The sequence below is a fragment of the Kogia breviceps genome, chromosome 15, assembly GCF_026419965.1.
Source record: "Kogia breviceps isolate mKogBre1 chromosome 15, mKogBre1 haplotype 1, whole genome shotgun sequence".
In the NCBI taxonomy this organism is placed as follows: domain Eukaryota; kingdom Metazoa; phylum Chordata; class Mammalia; order Artiodactyla; family Physeteridae; genus Kogia; species Kogia breviceps.
Window position 1 is genome coordinate 64,433,545 of NC_081324.1, and position 23,809 is coordinate 64,457,353.

At 50.6% G+C, this 23,809-nt stretch overlaps 1 protein-coding gene across 3 annotated transcripts in view; it reads left to right on the forward strand.

The window, feature by feature from the left end:
* Positions 1–354: 354 nt before the first annotated feature.
* The window catches only part of UBE2L3 (ubiquitin conjugating enzyme E2 L3), a 44,094-nt gene continuing 20,639 nt past the window's right edge, over positions 355–23,809 (forward strand). Inside the window, exons 1-2 of one of the 3 annotated variants that reach the window (XM_067016136.1) lie at positions 355–444; positions 14,480–14,575. In XM_067016136.1, coding sequence (XP_066872237.1) covers positions 418–444; positions 14,480–14,575 — 123 coding nt within the window. In that variant the 5' untranslated portion in view covers positions 355–417. Of the gene's footprint in view, positions 445–1,638; positions 1,654–14,479; positions 14,576–23,809 lie in introns of those variants that run through there. The other 2 variants (XM_067016137.1, XM_067016138.1) reach the window with 2 other exon arrangements.

A 23,809-nucleotide genomic window follows, 5' to 3' on the forward strand; every position in this document is an offset into this window, starting at 1 on the left:
TGCTTCTGTTTCCTGAGAAATGGGGCTGTTCCGTGGTGAGTGTTGGTTATTACACTGTTTCCTCAGTGAGGCTCCCTGACCCCCGCCCATGAGAAGCAGGTTCCCACAGTCACTTTCCCATCACCTCGGCGCTGATTGGTGCCTGAAATAATCCTGCCCCTTAACCCATCTCCCGCGGCCAGTATCACTGTGTACCTACTATGTGCCACCGCACTGGGCGCCCCGCAAAGGCAGGGTCCCCGCCGATCCCTGCGCCCCGGCGCTCCCAGGCCGCCGGCGCCGTGCCCACACCGCGCCCGCACACAGTAGGCGCCTTGCCCGCCCGCGCCGCCGCCCCTCCCCCGCTCCAGGAAGTGCGGGGGCTCTGGCGCCGGCCGCCGCGATGCATTCTGGGCCAGCAGCAGTACCAGAGCCAAGATGGCGGCCAGCAGGAGGCTGATGAAGGTAAAGACCATTCTCCGGCACCGGCGGGCGGCCGGGGAGCGGCGGCGGCCGGGGCCGCGCGGCCGCCCGGACCCCTCGGGGCGCCGCCGCCGTCCCCCGCCCCGCGTGGCGCCGCCGCCCAGGGCCGTGCGATGAGGGAGCTAAGGAGGCCGCTAGGCCGCAGCCCAGGAGGGAGCGCCAGGCCGCGCCGCCCCGGCCCTTCGCCGCCCGTCCGGCTGCCCCGCCCGGCCCGTGAGCTCTCTCCGCGCGGCGGCGGAGGCAGCGGGAGGCCCACCGGCCGGCTGCGTGAGGCCCGAGCGCCGAGCCCGCGCCGCGGAGCTACTCCGCCCTGGGCCATAGCGCACCGGGCTGGAAGCCGTCGGGCCGGGCGGGTGGGGGGCTCGGGGCGGGGGCCGGCGGGCGAAAGTTAGGCGGGGCTGCCGCGGGCGATCGGGGTGCGCGGGGGCCGGCAAGACTGTCGCTGCGACTGCAGAGTCACACAGCGGCAAGTTCGGCCCCGGGCTGCAGGAGAGCGGGAGGGCGGAGGGCGGGGGGCGGCCGGCCGCGGCGCGGGCCTCCTGCCCCGTCCTCGTCATCCGCGCTCCGGGCCCTGCTGGAGCAAAGTGCCATTTTGGGGGTGGGGGTGGGAGTCAAAACTGACCAAAGTTTATAAAAATAACTTGGTACTTTGTATCTTGAACGCGGCGGGGTGCATTCTTGCTCGCTGGCTCCCCGGGTGAGGAGCACAGATGCCACCGGGGCCCAGTCCTTTCTCGAGTGTGTTTGCCGGCGTCCCCCAGAGCCGTTCTCGCCTAGGTTTGCGAGTCGGCCGCCCTGCCGGTGATGCTGCTGGGCTGCACCGGGCCTAAAATCAAAAGGGCCCAGGAGCTGGCTTCCCGGGGGGAGATAAAGGGCTGGGGTTCCTCCTGGGCAGAGCAGTGCTCCTGAGAGCCAGACGTTGAGTTTGGAGTCCCAGCCTCCGGGCCCTCCCTCCCTGGGAACATTTCCTTTCTTTTGTTCCCTAAGGACTAGACACGACATTGAACTTCATAAGACTGGATTGGAAGTGGGCACAAAAGAAGAGTCAGCAGAGTCCAGACTTCTCTCTTCTCTGTCAGTGACACCACCGTCCACACAGTCGTCCGGATGGGAAGACTGTTATTCATTTATTTCCCAGCTCTACTTCCCAGAGGCAGTCATCCTTGATGCCTTTCGGATTTTACTTTAAAGGTTTCTTGAGTTCCTGACTTCTTCTCTAATCTTACTGAGATTACTTGAATCCATACCCTCACTTCTCAGGTGCCTTTCTGAGTTCTCTTCTTCTCTGACTCGCCTTCTTGGTCACCACAGTTCTTTTTCTAAAGCAGATATTTAATCCTTTCATGCTCCTGTCCTAACCTCCGTGATTTTATTGTCCTCGGAAGTTAATCCTAACTTCCTGGCAGCAAGACCCTTAGGCTGCTGGAAAGTAATCTGTTCAGCCACACCTCCTGCTCCTTGGTTCGCCATCACTCTTGTACCTAATCACCGTAGCTGCCGTTTTCCTCAGCCTTGACTTTGTGCAGCTCCGTACTTCATGTTCATGATGGTGTGTAATCCTCCGTGTGAAGTAGACCCTATTATTCCCATTTTGTAGGTGAGAAAATGGAATGCAGGGAGAATCGCTGACTTGCCCCAGTTTTCTAGCTAGGGAGAGAGTGAGCTGTGATGTGACTAGTTCTGTCTGACCCGAGAGCCCTCGGCCCTTAGGTGGCCTTTGCACACGCTGTTTGCTCTCCCTGAGAAAAGCTGCCTTCCCCTCGCCTTTCATCCCCTTCCAGGGAAGTCCTGGGTTCAACTCCGAGGCCAGCTACTCTGAGGCCTCGCCTCCCCCATCAGAATGAGTCGTTTCCACCTTTGTGTGACCACAGCACTTTTTTTATGTTTCTCTTTGAGCACTTGTCATAATTGGATTTGTGTTAGACTTGCCTTTCCTACCAGGGTCTGAGTTCCTCAAGGGCAAGGATCTTGACCTAATTCATCTTGGTATCCCTTAGTCTAGGCCAGTTGACCCAGTTTGGGGCTCCCAGGGATCTGAGAGGGGAGTTACTATGGTTTTTCAATTATTTTTGTGTTTCAAAAAAATTAGAGCTTAGGAAAAAATATGTAACATTAACTGAGTACTTGTTATGTGCTAGGTCGTTTACGTAAGGCTTTTTTATGTTTTCAATAACTTTTTTTAAAAAATTTTTATTTATTTATTTATTTTGGGCTGTGCTGGGTCTTCTTTTCTGTGCGTGGGTTTTCTCTAGTTGCGGCGACGGGGGGGGCCACTCTTCATCGCGGTGCGCGGGCCTCTCACCGTCGCAGCCTCTCTTGTTGCGGAGCACAAGCTCCAGATGCGCAGGCTCAGTAGTTGTGGCTCATGGGCCTAGTTGCTCTGTGGCATGTGGAATCTTCCCAGACCAGGGCTTGAACCCGTGTCCCCTGCATTGGCAGGCAGACTCTCAACCACTGTGCCACCAGGGAAGCCCTCAATAACTCTTAAAGGTAGTGTGTTGTCATCTTTATTTTACCAACGAGAAGGTTGTGAGGCTTAGAGGACCATCCTGGGGAGAGATGAGATGCTACATTTCCCTGGCTCCATATCCCAAGTTCCACGCCCCTTGTCACATGGCCTCCTTTCTTATTCCAAGGATGCATGGAGGAGTATGTTGATTCCTGACTCTTGGCTGGACGTTATTTCAGTTTAGTAGGGGATGCTCGTTACCAGATCGTAATCATTGGCTCTGAGAGTCAGTGTTTAGGCCTGGTTAATTTAAAAAAAAAGTTTATTGAATCAGGTTGATCAGTACATGGGCTGGATAATGAAAGGGATTTTCAGTGGTGAAAAATAAACATGTTGAATAATCAAATGGATTACGTCTTAAAGAACTGGAAATTTCCTCAAAAACCATTTTCTGAGACACTTGGAGTCAAAGATTTCTTTGTAACAATGGACTATCTGCAGATAGTGTAAAATACATTATTAAAAGTAGAGTGATTTGCATATATCAGGCTGAGAAGTTATTTTTAGGCAAAGTGAATATGATAAAGTCTTTAATTTAAAAAGCAATTGCCAAAAGGATTAGCCTTTTTCAGAACACTTTTTGGAAATTACAATGTTAATAAAACATTAAATACATTTTAATTTGCAAGCAGCTAATTCAGCATTGATGGCAACCACCAGATTGTAGCCCTTGCTTCAGTCAGGAGGGGAAATAGCTACAAAAGTGAAACCTGTAGGTGTGGCTGAGGGAAATTGATTGCAGTCTGTTCATTTCTTTTTAGCCTCTCAATTGCACACATCTCTTGGAAGGGCCCTCCAGCTGGGTATCTTCCCAGAAGGGCTTTTCTCAGTGGGGAAATTTGTAGATTTAAAAAAGGAGTGACATTTTATTAGTTATTATGGCATAACTCTTGAGATTTGTAGCAACCTGTTAATGCTATTTAAATACTGCTCACTCAGAGCTCCATATTGGTGTACTTTCAGCCCATAATCGCATGTGAATGAGTAGGAGGAGTTGCTAAATAACAGTTCATTCCTTGGAATTCATTGTACTAAGCAGTGAACTAGTTTGCTCTTGAGTGCAGGTGTAGTACTCCCTGAGGTTGGGTAATGAACACAAGGAGCGGTGAGTGTGTCTGGTGGGTGTGTTGTGTGTGAGGGGAGTTTTACAGATGGTGTCAGTGTTCTGAATCCACTGGGTTTTTGGGACGCGAGGAAAGCACAGCATTTTTTACCCTAAATTCATGTATCGCAGTGAGTTGGGACTATTTTAGCCTCCCTTAATGATATTCTTTGTAAATGTTTTTCTCTTAAGAGATAATTGGGACAGGCCCTGGGAAAGAGAGTGTGCTCAGGGGCTTCCCTGGTGGTGCAGTGGTTGAGAGTCCACCTGCCGATGCAGGGGGACACAGGTTCGTGTCCTGGTCCGGGAAGATCCCACATGCTGCAGAGCGGCTAGGCCCGTGAGCCATGGCCGCTGAGCCTGCGTGTCCGGAGCCTGTGCTCCGCAGTGGGAGAGGCCACAACAGTGAAAGGCCTGCGTACCGCAGGAAAAAAAAAAAAACAAAAAAATGAGAGTATGCTCATTATTGCAATATTGGAACCTTTTCTTGAGGTGTACACGAGAACAAAAACACTTGTCTCAGGGTACTTAGACCTATTCTGATTTTGCTACAACTCTAAGTTGAGGCTGTTGATTTAGTGTTTTATTACATCAGGTCACTTGAAAGTATTCTCACTCTTGGAAAGTATCACTAAATGTTCAAGAGATAACTTCTTTTTTCTTTGATGCAACAGTAAGTTGGGAATTAAATCTTAGAAACAGTAAGTTGGGAATTAAATCCATCCCTCCTGGGCCTGGACTCTGGTCGTCGTCCCCCCCCACCCCACCCCCGCCCTCAGGAGTTTCCTTTGAATGGCTCCAGACCTGCAGACCTCTAGGTCTGAGCCCCGCCTGTGCCCCCACGTCTGTCTTGCCTCCCTTAGTTAATGGACCACTTGTCTACTCCATCACCAAGGAAGAACCTGGGGGAACCTGCCTCACCCCTTCCTTCCACATTGAGCCACTTGCCAGATTCTGCTGAACTAGGCCTTTATCTCCCTTCTCTGCCTGTCTTTTCTGCATCTCCACTGCCATGCCCTTCATGCAGGCTGTCCCTGTTGTGGTGGACACCTGCCTGGGATCGCTCAGTGGGTTCTTTGTGCTCGCCCCCAGTCAACTCCTCACTCCCACGTCATCCCTAAGCAGCAGTGCGTTGGAGAGAAGTGCTCACGCCCAGGCCTTGCCCCCAGAAACCGGATCCAGGTTCGGTAGGGCAGGACCCGCACTCCTCAGCGTGTCCTGTCCGGGGTTGGGCTCGTCAGTCTCATCTCCCCCGCTTGCCCTGGGATCCCCTGGGCCTGTGAGCTCTGCACTCCCCGGCCTCTGGGGGCCACCCAGCTCGTCTCTCTGCACCAGGGCGACTCCTTGATTCAGCTCCGGGGGGTCTCCTCTGGGCTGTGCCCTCAAAGAGCTGAAGGAGGGAGAACAACGAAGGTCCTGGGCTGCCCGTGTGTGCTGGACGCCTGCCAGCTGAGGAGTGAGATGGGGCGGGTAAGCCCCTCTGGCGGGAGAAGGCCGAACTTGGTCTGGCCCTTCACTCTGAGCAGGGCTTTGGTAGCTTATTGGGCAGCTGGTGAGGGTGAGGAGCTTTCATCCTTCAGAACAGATGTAGTAACCCCTGGCCATGTGCTTCTGACCTTGCTTGGTCCCCTCCTTGAATTTTAGGGAGGCCACCCCTGTGGCGCTTTCCAGAAGCACTGGGGACTGACCTGGTTTTACCCTCCTCAGCGTGCCCAGCGCGCCTGGCCCTCCAGGACAAGCCCTCCCTCCCTCGGCTCGGCCGCTGGCAGAGCTGCCTCTCCACAAGGGGCCTCACGAGGCCAGTGCAGGTGGGTTTCAGGACAGGTGGCAGAGAGATGCTGTGCCTTTCAGTTGAGGATCCAATGGAGCCCCAGGTGCAGCGTCCAGAAGCGGCCGCTCGCTGGTGAGGGCTCTGCCGGCATGTGTCTCCTGTCCAGACTCGTTCTATGTGTTCTCGAGGGCTTGGGTGAGCCTAACCCTCGCCCAGGAGAAAGGGGGAGGGAAGGGTCTTCCATTCAGGGCAGAGCTATTGAGAGTGGAATACTGCTGAGCGATTAAGAGCTCAGGAGCTGGAGTGTGTGACCTGACCCGCCGCGTCTTAGCTGAGTAAACCCACGCAAGTTGCTTAACCTCTCTGTGCATTAGTCATGTCATCTGTGTGAAGATTGAGTTACTACATATCAAGTGCTCAGAAGAGCGCCTGGCATGTACTAAGTGTGGGTGTCAGCACGGGAGCCAGGAGAGTGGCCTGGCGGGAGGGAGGGTTTGGAGGAGATGGTGCTGCCCTCGGGGGTCGTGGGATGGGGCAGGGAGGAGAGGAAGCCCCCCTCTCCACACACCCTCCCGCGTCTTGAAGTCACCTGTTCCTTAGGGTTAGTGAGAGGTTTCCTGAGACAGCTGTGCGAACGTGTCTTTTTTTAAAGATGTTTACTTTTTCCAGCAAAATTACACAGCTCTTGAATTCAAAATCAGTGTTTCAGAATCTCACCCGTGTGTTTTCTCTTCCTGTGCTGAGTGTGTGGACCAATGAGGCCGCTGAGCTGGGCTGGCGGTCCCATCAAGGACGCTGTGCCTTTGGTCTCCTGCTCCAGGTCCTCCAGGCCTTGGCCGCAGGGCCCTGACAGGCAGAAGGCTGAGGCCCGGCCACCACCCACGGCCACCACCCACGGGCCACCACCCACGGGTGGGGCCAGCCAGGCGCCCCTGCTCTCAGGGTTTCTCTCCTGCTTTTCACACGGCTGCTCATAAGAAGGGACGGGATGGAGAGTAAAGTTCGTCTCAGATTAGGTGGTAGTGGGGTTTGTGCTGTTTTGAACAGTTCCAGGCCTGTATCAGTTGGAGTTTTCCGTACTCCTTATCTTGCCAGATTTTGTTTCTGCTTTTCACTAGCAAGTTTGGCAAAGTGTGCCGGACAGCCCCTGGCCCAGTGGACGCCTGTGCAGCCAAAGCAGGGACTGGCATCAGGTCCAATGCTTCTGCTGGTGCTCCCTGTCTGAGCAGGCTGGGCAGTGGCTGTAGCTCCGAAGTCAGATGGCCCCTGAGCCCTTCCTGAGATGGTCTGTAAATGTGTGCGCCCGCCCGCCCCTCGTGCCAGTCATTGGGAAACTCAGCACAGGAAAGCCACTTTACAGGTGGATCCGCTGCGTGGTCCACATGACTGTCCCTGTCTCCATCCTGGGATACTGAACTCCAGAGTGTGTGATGCAGGTCAGAGTGCCAGGCCCACCCCTGTTCAGTTGGAGGCACACGTGCATCCCAGAGTGAGGCCACCGTGCAGAGTGGGCCAGAGCATGTGGGCAGCGCTGAGTGTCCCCTGCAACCGTGCACGGGTGGCCTGCTCCCTGGAGCAACGTGCTGTGGTTGAGTTCTCCAAGACCTGGTTCAGATCCTCATCTCTGCCGCGGGCTCATCTGTGTCCTCGCCCTGAGCCTCAGTGTCCTGATTTCTCCAAAGGGACAGTGAACACTCCCTCGAAGAGTGAGGACCATTGCTGAGTGTGTCCATCGTGGCAGTAACTGTGTGTGACATAGCTGGCACACCACTGGCTTGCTGTGGAGATGTGGTGGTGGGGGCCCCTTGGCTGAGCAGTCACTGAAATAAGAGACTCATGTCCTGGAGCTTTGAAGCCTTATGTTTAGATTTACAGTGTATTGAATTACATTAAGGTCATAATTGAATGTCATTGCCACTGGTTCCTTTGTGCGAGCTTGGAAAGTGCATTTCTGTCAAAATTAGTCACTTTGATACAGTCCCACAGGCAGGAAGTAGCTCTTTCAAATTAATAACGTCCCACCAGTTGCGTAGCTGGTATTTGACAGGGATCTCGTACTTTCCCTTGAATGTCAGGCTCTACCTGCCAGGTTTCATTTTGCCTGGAAGTGTTCCTGGACAGAAGAAACAGTCGTGGGGTGACTCGTCGTAAATGGAAGGCTCAGGTGAAGGCTGCGTGTGTTCGTCCTTTTGTCATCGAGGGTCTGGGAAAGTGCAGTTCCAGGGCCGTCAGGCCCCCCAGGATCCTGACCAGGGAATGGGAGCCCCCGCCCCCCTTGCCCACCGCTCTGTGGCTGGACATCCATGGACCAACGGCTCTGGCTCAGGCTCTAGTCCTGGCTCTGCCCTGTCTAAGGTCTGTCTGTGACTGGGCCCCTCTCAGCCTCTCTCCAGCCTTCCTTCCTGTCAAATAAAGCTGACGGGTCAGCCTGGCCCCCCCTCAGGGGCATCGTGAGGCTCTGGTCTCTGCTTCTCACTCGGGGCCTGGCTCCTGCTGTTCACGTGGCTGGGTGGGGTGTGCGCCTCTTGCACAAAGGCCCGCATCTTCCCTAGCATGCCTCCTCCTGTTCTGCTTTGTTGGGATTTTGAAGGTGACAATGCCCTGTGGAGGGGAGTGTGATGCGCCATTGGCAGGCCCTTGTCTTATGCTTCTTTGTCTTTTTCTTTTTAATTGGATCAGGTCATTTCTGAAAGCTTTGTGCTAACAACCGTAAACATCTTCATTTCTCATTTAAGGCCCCCGTGAGCTCTGTTCATAGGCTGTCAACACCAATGTCATATCATGTGTATGTCCTGTTATATAGAACAGATAGAGTATGTACGTTGGTGCCCTGACACTCTTAGATTTTAAGAAGTGTGGTGACACCGTTGTGGAGGGGAATGAACCGAACCCTAATTGAGTACCTTCTGCCAGCTTCAGCACCATCCAGCGTTTCTTGTAATTCTCAGCAGGGCCCTGTGGAGTAAGCTTCCTACCATAAGACTAGACTCCTAGACTTGAACTTTAGGTGGTGTGAAGGGTGGGGCTGGGCCTGGGCCTGACTCCAGAGTCCTCTGCTCTTCCTGGTCCACTGATGATTTGTTGAAGCAACCACCTGCCAAATCAAAATATTGTTTTTGTGTATTATATATAAAATAAATGTTGAAGAGAATGGTTGGGGATTGAAATATTCTGCTTTTATCGCCCATAGGAAGGTTCAGCAGAGAAGGTTCAACAGTAGAATAAGCAATATAAGTCACAGACAGCATGCACCTTCTAAGAAAAAGTTCAGACCAGTTTCCGGGTTTCTGTCGGCGCAGACTTGTTGCTGTCAGAGGGACTCCTCGCTTTGCTTATGTGTGCCTGGCCCGGTGGGAGGCCTTTGCTCTGGTAGGAGCTTGTTTGCAGATGTGGAAGTGACACTGAGTCAGGGACTTGGTCTCTTCTTTGCTGGAAGCCTGGTTTGTTCTCAAGGAGGGGTGCCCCTCACTGTGGCCTGGGACCCCTGGCCCAGGTGCCTGGTGCTCTCTGGAGGTTCTGTCTGTGGGTCCACGGGAGTCAGGCCCCCCTCACTCCCCCCTGCGCCTGGGACCCACACCCTGGCCGAGTCCCCAGAATTAGTAGCCTTTCAAGCCAAGCTCTGTTCCTGTTGCTTCCCTAACCACCCGGGGAGTTCCTTCCTTCTACAGCTCTGCCTGTCTCCCACGAGGACACCTATTCTCCTCTCCACCCCAGGGTCCATCCTCCCGCTCCCTCAGGGCTGGTGTCAGCCTCTCCCGTGAAGCTGTTGGCCTCTGCTGTAGGCCCCCCTCCACACCCCCGCAGGTCCCCAGAGCAGCTCCGCTCTCTTAACCCAGCTTCAACAGCCAGGAAGACCTTCAGCTTTACTTTCTGTAGTTCTTTAGGGGCGCATTGTGCCTTTTTCCATTTAGCAAATAGGAAATTACACCATGATATTAAATATGCGTTTAAAAACTGTACCAGCGTCTCCTACCTTGACACTTGCCGTCCATAGCATTGATTTGACATCTAGCAGCCGTGACTCAGCTGATTTTTTCTTTGTACGTCTGTCTGGATTTCATTTTTCTTTTTTGTTGTTGAAGTATGGTTGATTTACCGTATTGTGTTTCAGGTGTACAGCACAGTGATGTAGTTATATATACACATATATATATGTTCTTTTTCAGATTCTTTTCTCTTATAGGTTTTTTTTTTTTTTGGCGGTACACAGGCCTCTCACCATTGCGGCTCTACCGTTGCGGAGCACAGGCTCCGGACGCGCAGGCTCAGCGGCCATGGCTCACGGGCCCAGATGCTCCGCGGCATGTGGGATCCTCCCGGACCGGGGCACAAACCCACGTCCCCTGCATCGACAGGCGGACTGAACCACTGCGCCACCAGGGAAGCCCTTCTCTTATAGGTTTTTATAAAATACTGAGTATAGTTCCCTGTGTTATACAGTAGGTCCTTGTTGGTTATCTGTTTTACACATAGTATGTTTGGATTTCTTAAAGAGGACCATGGCCTCACACTGATTAGGAACCACTGGCTCCTGAGGGCTTCTCAGTGTGTGAGGATTACCCAGGGAGATTGTAAACAGTCGAATATCAAAGAAGGAAAGAAATAGAGACTTCGTTAATTCTTCCCCAGTTCAGATGTGTACACTGCATTGTGAGATGAGGGCGTGCTGTGTATAATGTGTCCTGCTCCCCGTCTCTGCTCAGGGACCAGCGAGTCTCCTGCTGGGGCCGGGCCGTGTCCCCTGCTGGTGCCCACGGGGCTGTCAGGCAGTGGTCGCCTGTGCCCGATGCCACGCTTTGGCCTGGAGTGTCGGTGACGTGCTGAGGTCCCCCTCTGGGCTTTGAGGAGTGCAGCCCTCTCTCTCCCTCGCCAGTCACCCTGCCAGGAAGCCCCCTCCCCACCAGGAGGGGGAGGTATGAGTGTCTGGTTCTCCTTCCCCGGTGTCTCTCTTGGCCTGTCAGCATTGTCCCATCTGCCTGAAGCAGCTGACCGACTGCTCTTGCAGAACTGTCGCAGACCTTTGTGGGGCATGTTTTGTCAGTCCCTGTGGTTCTTGGCTTTGGTCTTCCCAACTCCATTCTGGAGCTGGGCCCCTCTTTCTCCCACCATCCGTCAGACGTTCCAACTCTGAATCGATGTGGCCTCCTTGCCATTCCTTCCCCCGTTCTTCATCTTCAGTTACAGGCTGCAGTCATGCTGGAGGGTTTGTCAGGCCTTCAGCTGAACCCGTCTCTTTCTTTTTTTTCTATAAATTTATTTGTTTAATTTATTTATTTTTGGCTGCATTGGGTCTTTGTTACTGCACGTGGGCTTTCTCTTGGTTGTGGTCCGCGGGCTTCTCATTGTGGTGGCTTCTCTTGTCGCAGAGCACAGGCTCTAGGCGCGCGGGCTTCAGTAGTTGTGTCTCGCGGGCTCTAGAGCACAGGTTCAGTAGTTGTGGCTCATGGGCTTAGTTGCTCCACGGCATGTGGGATCTTCCCAGACCAGGGTTCGAACCCGTGCCCCCTGCATTGGCAGGTGGATTCTTAACCACTGCACCACCAGGGAAACCCCTGTCTCTTCTCTGAATGACTTGAGTCGTTCTTCAGCTTGTTCTCGGTGGAGGCGTGATTGGCATTTCAGGCTGAACAGTTCATGTCTGCGGGACTGTCTTGTGCATCTCAGGACTTTCAGCGTGCCGGCCCCCAAGAGTGTCAGTGGTTCTCAGCAGCTGCGGCTCTGGAGGGTGTTGGGAAGCTGGGTGGAGCAGTGTCACAGGCCTGGCATCTTGTGGGCAGGGCTCAGCGCCGCCCTGTTGAGAAACTCCCAGGGGCTGCCTGGCATTCCCTGGAGATGACAGGACCGGATGGCTGGCTTGTTTGTCTTGGTTTCTCTTATTTCTGCCCACTTCTTGTTGGTTAGAACTATGGAAAGGCGCCTGCCTCGTCATCTTTGCTGAGCGTCACTTGACAGCGAAGTGACTTGAGCTTAGCTGGTAACCGTGCTCCGGGTTTCCCAAGCCACCCAGCTCTGCTGTCACAGCATCACCGTCTTCTCCGGTTGGGGGGGGGGGGGGGCAGGGTTTCTGTCCTCCTCGCAACGAGCAGCTCCCGTCTTTGTTTCCGTGTCTCTTGATATCAGAGCATGATAGTTGCCCGCTCTACACCCCTGCCAACACGTCCACTCTTCCCTGTTTCTTGAGCAAGTTTCAGTTTCTCACTGCCAAGTTATGGTGGACAGTCCTACCTGCCACATTTTTGTAATTTCCTTTGAAATGTACCTTCTTGTGTTTATTACCCATACCTTGTGTTATTAGTGTGTGGATTTCTGAAGCTGTAAAGTATATTTATAGATTATTTTAAAATTTATTTTGTCCTATGAATATTGAATCTATTTTCTGTTGTTTCTTCTTTCTTACTCTTTTTTTTTTTTTTTAAATTTTTTGGCCTTGCTGCGCAGCATGCGGGATGCAGAATCTTCCCGAGCAGGGATTGAACCCATGCCCCCTGCAGTGGTAGCATGGAGTCTTAACCACTGGACCACCAGGGAAGTCCCTGTTTCTTCTTTTTTGACTGTCTAATTTCACAATTCTATCTGGAATTTTTTCCCATCTGTATTTGGTTTAAACATTTTTTAGCTTGGTAGGACTCAGTGCTACGGGACGTGGTCTCTTCTGTTTCTAGACAAGAATCTTACTTTAATGCCTTGAGCCAGGGGCCGGAAGGTCACAGCACATAGAGATCCCTGTTTACCCCAGAGCCTCGCCCCTCTCCAATCCCCTGCTTCCCATCCGATCACGCACCGGATCACTAAGCAGATATTGTATTTGTGTGTGACCATGGGCTCCTGGGCTTCCTGACCCCTGCTGTGCGCCTCCTCTTTTGGAGCTTACATTCTGTTTGGGGAGTGGGCCAGAGTGGGACTGTGGGTGTGAGATTTGTTTCTTCCCCTTCCTGAATCTGCCCAGGCTTCATAATCCCCAGGGGAGCCTTTCCGATGAGCCCTGGGCATTAGTAGGAGGACCAGCTGACAGCTGGCAGGTCGGGTGGTCTCTCAGGTTCCATGCTTCCCTTCCTGCCCGGCTCAGGAAGAGGGGCCAGGCCACCCCTTCCCCCACTGCTGGGGCCATGGCCACTAGCATCTTCCTCGTGGAAGCTGAGCATTGCTTAGAAATGGAACTCATCCTCTCACTGTGCAACTTGCTAAAAATCCCCATTTCTCTCCACCCCACACCTGCTAGACCAGAGTTTCTGGGCCTGGGGCCCAGGCCGACGATTGTGGTGGGCAGCTAGGGCTGGCAAGCAGCAGTCTTCCCTGTGGGAAGAGACTCAGCCTGGCCCCTGCCACCAAGCAGCAGCGTGTCCCAACTGTCTCCTCTGTGTGGTCACTTGATGTGCTGTCCTCCTCATCCTGCCCCGTGCCAGGCACACCTGTAACATTGGCTCAGCCCCCTTTCTTGGGACTCTTCTCCTTCTTTATCTCGTATCCCCCAAGGTGCCTTGTACACTGGCCGTTTGATGGGAATGTGGGGCGCAGAGGATGGGGGTGCTGGTTCAGAGCTTCTGTGCCATCCTGCGCCATGGCACCAAACATGAAGGGGCTTCCTGGTTCTAGAGGGCTGCTTGGGCTGGACCAGCGAGGAGGAAGCCTGGGCTGTGGGACTCCATCCTGTTGGCCCTGCAGAGGAGGCTGGGCTGGGCTGGGTGGTGCTGTGGGGTTGCAGAGAGAGGCATCCAGGAGATGCGGAGGACACTGTTGTGTCGTGGACAAGAGCCGGGTCGGGGCGTGGTGGGGGAGCACCTCACTCTAGGCTCTGAGGATGGAGGAGCATGGGGGACCCCGGGTGGGCGGGTGGCTGTGCAGTGGGTGGCTTGGGCCGTAATGCCTGTTGGACGGTCACTCGAGTTGTCGGGGAAGCAGTGGGAAATGTCAGGCTAGTGCAGGGTTGAAAAACAGGTGACAGACAGTTCTAGGCTAGAGACGGGACAGGGCCCTGATGTCGCCTGGCCAGCCGTGCTTTCTGGATGAAGTGGCGTTTGTATGATAACAACCCCTTGTGTATTTGCAAGGCGTTCTCTTGCTCATAGCATGGTTCCCCCTCCTTGTCTATATCTTTGGGTCTCAACGCCCATCTTTTGCAGCAGAGGAAACCGAGGCTTAGTGAAGGTTTCCATCCTCCCGCACACCCACTCCAGCCCCAGCGTGGGTTGTCGTGCCCCAGCCATGTGCCCTGTGGAGGGAGAGCCCTTCTGAAACTGCACTCTGGCGTTGGGTGGAAAACTGTGTGTTTGTTTGCTTCTTTTCCCCAGTTCCATTCACTTTTACATGGAGGCAGCGCTTCGTAGATCTGGGTTGGAAGGAGTCAGGTCTGCAGCACCTGGCCTGTGCTCCTGCTGTGTGGGGACAGCCCATAGGGGAGGGGATGGTCCACTGGGGCTGTGGGTTCATCGATGTGGGTGCTTGTCTTGGTCTGGGGTACGGGTCAAGGGGGCCACCGCGGCTCCAGGCCTCTTAACCAGGCCAGGGCATCCAGCCATGCTCTGATATGGCCTTGGTGGCGGTGTCGGCACTTGTTTTAATTTGAGGGAGTCAGGAGGGATCTAACGTCTGGTGCTTTCCCCTATTTGACACCCCTTTATGCTTTGTCAATCAACAGGAGCTTGAAGAAATCCGCAAATGTGGGATGAAAAACTTCCGTAACATCCAGGTTGATGAAGCTAATTTATTGACTTGGCAAGGGCTTATTGTTCCTGTGAGTATTGAACACCTCCACTTCTTACCAGATTATTCTTTACGCTGATGTGTGTGCTGCAGGCTTCTCTCTCTTTTCCCAAGGCGGCTCTGACTCTAGGCGGCCAGCAGGTGCCCGAGGCGGCTGTCACGGAGGCTCACAGGGCAGGGCCGTGAAGGGGAGCCCATCTGGGCTCTGGTCTCCTGACATTCTGGGGTCCAAGCCTTCCAGGCCTGTGGGGGTCGGCCCGGAAAGGACGTGCGTCTGTGCTCCTGCTCTTCCCTGGCTTCTCTCTGCCTGGCCGCGTTTGTCCAGATGGGCCGCTTTCTCCGACCTCTCTTGGGAGGTAGCAGGTGTTTCCATCTATGTCTTCTCTTTGCTCTCCTGCCTGGGTTTGCATCTGTGTCTCTAACCCTCTGGACACCTGTGTTCCAGGTTTTTTTCTTGGGACCCTCCAGTCTGTGCCTCCCATTGGTCTTAAGTCCCTTTGCCTAGTGGCCCCCCAGTGTTTCTCTGGGGCATCTGCCCCCACGCCCCACTCCCTGTCACCCAGACTTCCTCTGGGCGCTCGGGCACCCTCCTCACCGCGGCTTCCTGTGGCCTCCCTGCCCTCTGGATTCCGCATCTGTTCTTTCTTCAGCCCTTTATCTCCAGAGGCTTGTCCCGCGCTGACTCCAGCTGTGACCCCAGTTTCCCTGCCCTCCCAGAACTGCTTCTGGCAGCACCTGGCTCACGTCCTCAGCCCTGGCTCGGCAGGTCCAGCCCCGGCCCTGAGGTCCTCACTCCTGTCCTGCCACTTCCTCTCAACTCTTAGCCATGGCTCTTGTCCAGCCTCTCGCCTTTCTCTCGCTCTGTTTTGTCTCTTGGGGACCTTGCTTCTTCCAGTGTCAGGTCACTGGGTTCTTGCTGGACGTGGAGGGGTGCGTCTTGGCCTCTGCTCCTGCCCGCTTGCCGGAGGCAGCCTTACTTGGACGTCATGTGCCTTCTGTGTCCCCGGCTTGCGACAGAGACCCCCTGTGCCAGTGACTCCCGTTCCTTCCTGTTCTTCCCACCCCCCGCCGCCTCCTTTCATCCCCCCTGCCCTGTGCCTCACCCCCTCCCCCCGCGCCCCCCCACCACCCGGTGTAAAATCTCTCCTTACAAAGAGATGGGTCACTTTGCCAGAGCCGAGCAGAGAGCACGCTGGCTGGAGATGCTTCCTTCTTGACACTGGTTCTAGGTCATGCTTTTTTAACAGTCCCTGGAACTTGAACAGCAAATATTGGATTTGTAGTTTATTTTTATAATCATTTGGATAACTAAGGAAAGATATGCTTTGTAGTGTTTCAGTGCGCACCAAAAATTATAAACCTGGCAGCGTCCAGCCTGGTTTTGCCCCCAGCCCTTGTCCACTGTGGGGACCTATTAGATGTTGAGTGGAAGGATGGCCAAGACCATCTGACCCCAGGCACTTTCCTAATTGAGATTTTGTTTCCTACTGATAAAATAGGTGAATAGTTAAGATATGGATCTTTTGAAAAATAGTAAGAATGACTAGGACAGTTTTAAGCAGTCAGGCTGGGCAGCCTACTGTGGGAGCTCAGTAGCCGGCTTCAAGGGTAGGTGGCCGTCTGGCAGGCGCCTCCCTGGTGTCGCATCGGCAGAACCTGTGGAATGGGCAACTTCTCATTGAGCCCCGGGTGGTTGCTGGTGGAGTCACAGTGGCCTGGGCCAAGGCTCCAGGCAGTGTCTGGAGCATCTGGGGAAGCTGTGTCTGGAGACAGGGCCGTGGCCAGGGCTCCTCGCCCTGCTCACGCTGCCTCTTCCTACTTCTCTGGCTTCCTTCCTGTGAGCACTGCCTGGGCCCCTGCGTTGGCGTGAGGAGAGTTTCAAGGAAGCAGTTGGCAACTACTCTGTCCAGGGTCCCCACTAGTACCCTACACCTGGGTCTCGGGTCTTCCTGCTTTGTAGGGGCTGGATCAGCAGGGGGTCTTCTCCCCAAACTCACCTGGGGTCCATCCAGCTGGAGTGAAAGCAGGGCCAGGCTGATAAAGATGTGGCCCCTGGAAAGAGGGCCTTTACAGCAGGGTGCTTGCTGGTCCTGGGGAAGCCACCTGGCAATTCCACTCTGGTTGCAGTTCAGAGAGAGGGCAGGCCCAGTCCCCAGGGGGCAACGGTGGGAGCACTTCATCATTACCATGGCAGTTCAGGTTGATTCCCTTTAAACACTGGCTTTTATATAACATTTTTCCATTTAAAATTCAGATGTAAGGTCTAAGGAAGAAAAGAATCCCATAATCCCATTATGAAGAAATTCAGTTTAGTGAGTTTTTGGCACCTGCCCTTCAGGAACAGGGGCCTAGTGGTGAACCTTCTGAGGCTTCTCTCCCAGTGGGTGAGTCCACCCCTAACCAGGTGCTCACATCCCCTTTAATGGGCCAGTTGCTAATGTCATAATGATGTCATAATTTTATCATTATTTGGTCATTGCCTTGAAACTCTTCATGAACATAAGTTTTAGTAACTATCCAGTAGCCCATGTTTTATAAGTACAGGTGTACAATATAGTCATCTTTATTTTAGATTCTGATCTTAAGATACAGTATTCTGTGTTATATATTCCATTAGGATCAGGGTTGTACTATATATAAGGAAAAACCATCTGTAGGGCTATATATGTTGTCAAATTATTTTCCAGAAAGGTTGTGCTAGTTTATACTCCTGCGGGTACTGTCTGCACAAGTGCCCACACGTGTCCTTGGCTGTTGTGGAGGTTGCTGAGCATTGTTAAAGGGGGTTCTGAGTGGCACATGCTTCAACACCCAGGCTGTGGGGTCCCGCTGCCCAAGGGGAGAGCCCCAGCCCTGCCCCTGACTGGAGGGGTGGTGATCTTGGGCCAACTACACAGTTAGTCCCAGCGTCCTCACCTCTAAAAGGAGCGCTTCCCTTCTGGCTGTTGTAAAAGTTCAGTAAGGGCACATGTTAAATGCTTAGTCTCACTCGGGGGCTCTCTGGAACACTGTTTGCCCATATCTAACAGAGGGTCCATGAAACAACACGCAGAAAGAAATTCTTGTCAGTTTGATAGGTGCAAAAGTTCTCAGCTTGATTTGTGTCTTTGTCCCATTTGGGCTGTTGTATAACAAAATACTAGACAACTGAGCTTATAAGCAACAGAAATTTATTTCTCACAGTCCTGGAAGCTATAGGTCTGAGATCAGTGCTAGTTGGGTGAGGGCCCTCTTCTCACGAGTCACAGGCTGTTCCTTGCATGGCAGAAGGGGCACCAGTCCCATTTGTGAGGGCTCTGCCCTGGTGGTCTAATCCCCTCCCAGAGGCCCCACCTCCCCACACCATCACCTTGGGGTGGGGGTAGGTTTTTGTTTTTGTTTTTGTTTTCTGGCTGTGTTGGGTCTTTGTTGCTGCACGCAGGCTTTCTCTGGTTGTGGTGAGTGGGGGCTACTCTTTGTTGCAGTACGTGGGCTTCTTGTTGTGGTGCCTTCTCTTGTTGTGGAGCATGGGCTCTAGGTGTGCGGGCTTTCGTATTTGTGGCTCACGAGCTTAGCTGCTTTGCGACATGTGGTATCTTCCCTGACCAGGGCTTGAACCCGTGTCCCCTGCATTGGCAGGCAGACTCTTAGCCACTGCACCACCAGGCAAGTCTGGGGCGGTAGGTTTTGACATAGGAATGTGGGGGGGCACAAACATTCAGACCATAGTAATTTGTATTTAAAATTTTGTTTTTGCAGTTGAAGGTTTTTTCACTTATTTATTGACTGTTTATGTCTCTATAGACTATTATCTAATAAGGTTTTAGTATGTTTGTCAAATTGCAGGAATTCTGTGTATTAATCCTTTGTGCCTGGGACAAATAATTTTCAGCTTAGAGTTTTCTTTTAAATTTTGTTTATTCAAAATTCCTAATTTTAAAGTTTCTTTTTTAAAAAAGTTAAAAATTTTGCTTCATCAATTTTTTTTATTGTGGTAAAATATATATGACATTAAATTTGCCATTATAGTACTTTTTAAGTGTACAATTCAGTGACATTAATTACAGTCAAAATGTTTTGCAGTCATCATCACTGTATTTCCAAAACTTATCACTCAAACAGAAATTCTGTAGCCATGAAGTAATAACACTCTGCTCTCCTGCCCCCAACCCCAAGTACTCCCTAATCTACTCTCTATGTCAATGAATTTGCTTATTGTAGATATTTCACATAAATGAATCATATAAAATTTGTCCTTTTTTATCTGGCTTATTTCACTCAGCATAATATTTTCAAGGTTCATGTACATCATACCATGTATCAGAACATCATTTTTATGGATAAATAATTTTCTTTTATATGTCTACACCACCTTTTTTTTTTTGGCCTTGCCTTGCAGCATGCAGTATCTTAGTTTCCTGATCAGGGATCGAACCCATGCACCCTGTAGTGGGAGTGTGGAGTCTTAACCCCTGGACCGCCAGGGATGTCCTAGTGTACACCACCTTTTGTTTATCCATCTGTTGATGGGTGCTAGGGTCGTTTGCACCTTTGGCTGTTGTGGGTGATGCAGCTGTGAGCGTTGGTATGCAGGTATCTGCCTGAGTCCCCATCTTCAGTTTTTCGGGGTATATATGTAGAAGTGGAATTGCTGGATCACATGGTAACTCTGTGTTTAACTCTTTGAGGAACTGCCAGACTGATTTCCACAGTGGCTGCACCATCTTACATTCCCACCAGCAGTGCACAAGGATTCCAGTTTTTCCACATCCTCACCAACGATTATTTTCCTTTTTTTTTTTTTTAGTTATAACCTTTCTAGTAGATGTGAATTGGTATCTCATGGTGGTTTCAATTTGCATTTTCCTCATGATTGAGGATGTTGAGCATTTTTAAATGTTTTTATTGGCCATTTGTATATCTTTGGGTGAATGTCTAAAGTTCTTTAACCCCCTCTTTAAAAAAAATTTATTTATATATTTATTTATTTATTTTTGGCTGTATTGGGTCTTCATTGCTGCTCGCGTGCTTTCTCTAGTTATGGAGAGCAGGGGCTACTCTTCATTGCAGTGCACGGGCTTCTCATTGTGGTGGCTTCTCTTTGTTGTGGAGCATAGGCTCTAGGCTTGTGGGCTTCAGTGGTTGTGGCACACGGCCTCAGTAGTCATGGCTCACAGGCTCAGTAGTTGTGTTGCACGGGCTTAGTTGCTCTGCAGCACGTGGGATCTTCCTGGAGGGCTGGAACCTGTGTACCCCGCATTGACAGGCGGATTCTTAACCACTGCACCACAAAGGAAATCCCTTAAAGAATTTTTTTTAAAGAGCAGTGTTAGGTTTGCAGCAAAATTAAGAGGAAGGACAGATATTTCAGGTATACTCCTCCCCCCCTTCCCCACATAGTCTCCCCCATTATCAACATCCTCCAGCAGAGCCGGGCATTTGTTATAACTGATGAACCTATGTTGGCACACCATAATCACCTAAAGGGCACAGTTTACATCGGAGTCACTCTTGGTGTTGTACATTCTGTGAGTTTGAACAATGTATGACATGTATCCACCATTAGAGTATCATATAGAGTAGTTTCACTGCCTCAGATCCTATGTGCTCTGTCTGTTCAATCCTTCACCATTCCTGGCAAGTACTGATTTTTTTTTTTTTTAACTGTCTTCATAGTTTGGACGTTCAAGACTGTCGTATGGTTGGAATCATACAGCAGCTTTTCAGATTGGCTTCTTTCGTTTAGTAATGTGGAATTAAGATTTCATCGTGTTTTGATAGCTCATTTCTTTTTAGCAGCAAATAATATTTTGTTGTGTGAATGTGCACAGTTTGTTTATCCATTCACCTCTTGAAGGACATTTTGATTGCTTCCAAATTTTGGCAGTTCTGAATAAAGTTGCTATACACATTCTGAGTTGGGTTGTTTGTCTCTTTGTCTTTGAGTTAAAGGAGTTCGTTATATATTCTACATATTAAACCCTTACTAGATATATAATTTGCAGATATTTTTTCCCATTCAGTTGGTTGTCTTTTTACTCTCTTGACTGTGTCCTTTGATGCACAAAGTTTTTAATATTCATGAAGTCCATTTTATCTATTTTTTCTATTGTTGCCTGTGCTTTCAGTGTCATATTTGAGAAAGCATTGCCAAATCCAAGGTCATGCAGGTTTTGCCCTGTGTTTTCTTCTGAGAATTTTTATAGTCTTAACTCTTGAACTTAGCTCTTTGTTCCATTTTGAGTTCTTTTAAAATGGTATAGGGTAAGGGTCCAACTTCATTCTATTGCATGTGGATGTACAATTTTCACAGGACCATTTGTCGAAAAGACTGCTTTTTCCCATTGAATGATTCTGGCATCCTTGTCAAAAATTAATAGAGCTAGATAACTAATAAGGACCTACAGTGTAGCACAGGGAACTCTACCCAGTACTCTGTAATGGCCTATATGGGGAAAGAATCTAAAAAAGAGTGGGTATACATATAACTGATTCACTTTGCTATACAACAGAAACTAACACAACATTGTAAATCAACTATACTCCAATAAAAATTTTAAAAAATAATAGAACATATATGTGAGGGTTTAATTAATTCTGGACTCTCAATTCTGTTCCTTTTTATGTTTATTTATTTGGTTGCACTGGGTCTTAGTTGCAGCACGTGGGCTCCTTAGTTGCAGCTCCAGGGCTCCTTAGTTGTGGCTCACGGGCTCTTTAGTTGCGGCATGCGTGTGGTATCTAGTTCTCTGACAAGGGGTCAAACCCGGGCCCCCTGCATTGGGAACATGGAGTCTTATCCACTGTACCACCAGGGATGTCCCTCAATTCTGTTCTGTTGGTCTGAATGTCTGTCCTTATGCCAGTACCACACTGTTTTGATTACTGTAGCTTTGTAGTAAGTTTTTTTTTGGGGGGGAGCTCTTACTACCAAGCTTCATTTCCTATAAATCCTACTTGGTATTTTTCTCCTGTTTCCCACCCTGTTTTAAAATTTATTTATTTATTTATTTATTTATGGCTGTGTTGGGTCTTCGTTTCTGTGCAAGGGCTTTCTCCAGTTGTGGCAAGTGGGGGCCACTCTTCATTGCAGTGTGCGGGCCTCTCACTATCGCGGCCTCTCTTGTTGCGGAGCACAGGCTCCAGACGTGCAGGCTCAGTAGTTGTGGCTCACGGGCCCCGTTGCTCCGCAACATGTGGGATCTTCCCAGACCAGGGCTCGAACCCGTGTCCCCTGCATTGGCAGGCAGATTCTCGACCACTGCGCCACCAGGGAAGCCCCCTGTAGTTAGTTTTTGAAATCAGGAAACGTGAGTTCTCCAACTGTGATCTTTTTCAAGATTGTTTTGACTATTCAGGGCCCCTGTGTAACTGAGCAGGACGCTATGGGCCTTCCCAGAACAGATCCCTCCTCCATATCCTCTACTTTAGCTCCTCCCTGAAGTACCTAGATAAAAGTATCTGATGCACATTTCTTGAGTTGTTTTACAGTTGCTAAAACCACTACCAAATGGAAGAAATTAACTACTTGATGACCATGAGTAGAGAGCTCCCAGACCTACTGGTGCCCAAGGATTAATAATGTTAACTAACCCCTGTGACACTACCCTGTTACCTCACCATCAACCAATCAGAATTGTGCACAAGCTGATTACATACCCTGGGACTTCCCTCCCTCACCTGGCCTTTAAAAATGCTTTGCTAAAACCCATTGGGGAGTTCGGGTGTTTTGAGCACTAGCTGCCCTGGACTCCTTGCTTGGCACCCTGCACTTTCCTTCACCACAACTCAGTGTCAGTAGATTAGTTTTACTGAGCCTGGGCAAACAGACCTAAGTTTGGTTCAGTAAGACCTTGAGATCCCATATGAATTTTAGGATGGGTTTTTCCATTTGTAAAAAAAATTACTGAGGTTTTGATAGAGATTATATTGAATCTTTAGATCACTTTGGGTAGTATTGTCATCTTTACAATAGTATTGTCATCTTTACAATAGCAAGACTTGCAGTCCAGGAACCCAAGATGTCTTTCCATTTATTTAGGTTTTCTTTAACTTCTTTCAGCAGTGTTTTGTAATTTTTGGTGTACAAGTTTTACACCTCTGTACTTTTCAGCTCAGGATGAAAAAACAAAACCAAAACAAAATCGTAGCCTGGGTCACTTGAAACAACAGAATTCAGTTTTCTCACAGTTCTGGAGGTCAGAAGTCCCAGATCAAGGTCTGGCAGTAATCAGTAATCCAGAACCTCCCAACAAAGTAAAGTTCTGAACTGGATGACTTTTCATGGTGAATTCTACCAAACATTTAAAAAATTCAGTTGGTTTCTGATGAGGACTCTTCCATAGCCTTCTTGTTGTGTCCTCATGTGGCCTTTTCTCAGTGCACGGGGAGAGAGAGCAAGGGTGCTCTCTCTCTTTTTTTTTTTTTGGCCACGCCACACAGCCTGCAGGATCTTAGTTCCCCGACCGGGAATTGAACCTGTCCCCTCAGCAGTGAAAGCGTGGAGTCTTAACCACTGGACCACCAGGGGAGTCCTGGGAGCTCTCTTCTTTTTAGGATACTAATGCTGTCAGATCAGGACTCTACCCTGTGACATCATTTAACCTTAATTAGTTCCTTACTCTCTAGCCACACTGGGGTTAGGGCTTCAATATAAGAATTCGGAGGGGACACAGACATTCAGTCTGTAACAGCCACCTTGGTTAAATTTATTCCTAGATATTTTACTCTTTTCATTGTTACTGTAAGTGGAATTGTTTCCTTAATTTCCTTTTTGGATTCATTGTTGTTCACTGGTAGTGTACAGAAATGCAGCTGATATTGACCTGTTGATTTTGAATCCAGGAACGTTGCTAAATTCATTTTTTCTAACAATGTGTGTATGTGTAATCTTTAGTTTTCTATGTATGAGATGAGTTCATCTCTGAATAGAGGTAGTTTTGTTTCTCCCTTTCCAATCTGGATGCCTTTTCTTTTTCTTGCCTGATTACCCTGGCTAGAACTACCAAATATTGTATTGAATATAAGTGGCAAAAGTGGGCATCCTTGGGACTTCTCTGGTGGTCCAGTGGTAAAGAATCTGCCTTCCAATGCAGGGGACGTGGGTTCTATCCCTGGTTGGGGAACTAAGATCCCACATGCCACGGGGCAGCTAACCTGCGTACCACAACTACTGAGCCCATGCACCTCGACTAGAGAGCCCGTGTGCCGCGAACTACAGAGCCCACGCGCCACAGCAAAACATCCCGCGTGCCACAACTAAGACCTGACTCAGCCAAAAAAAAAA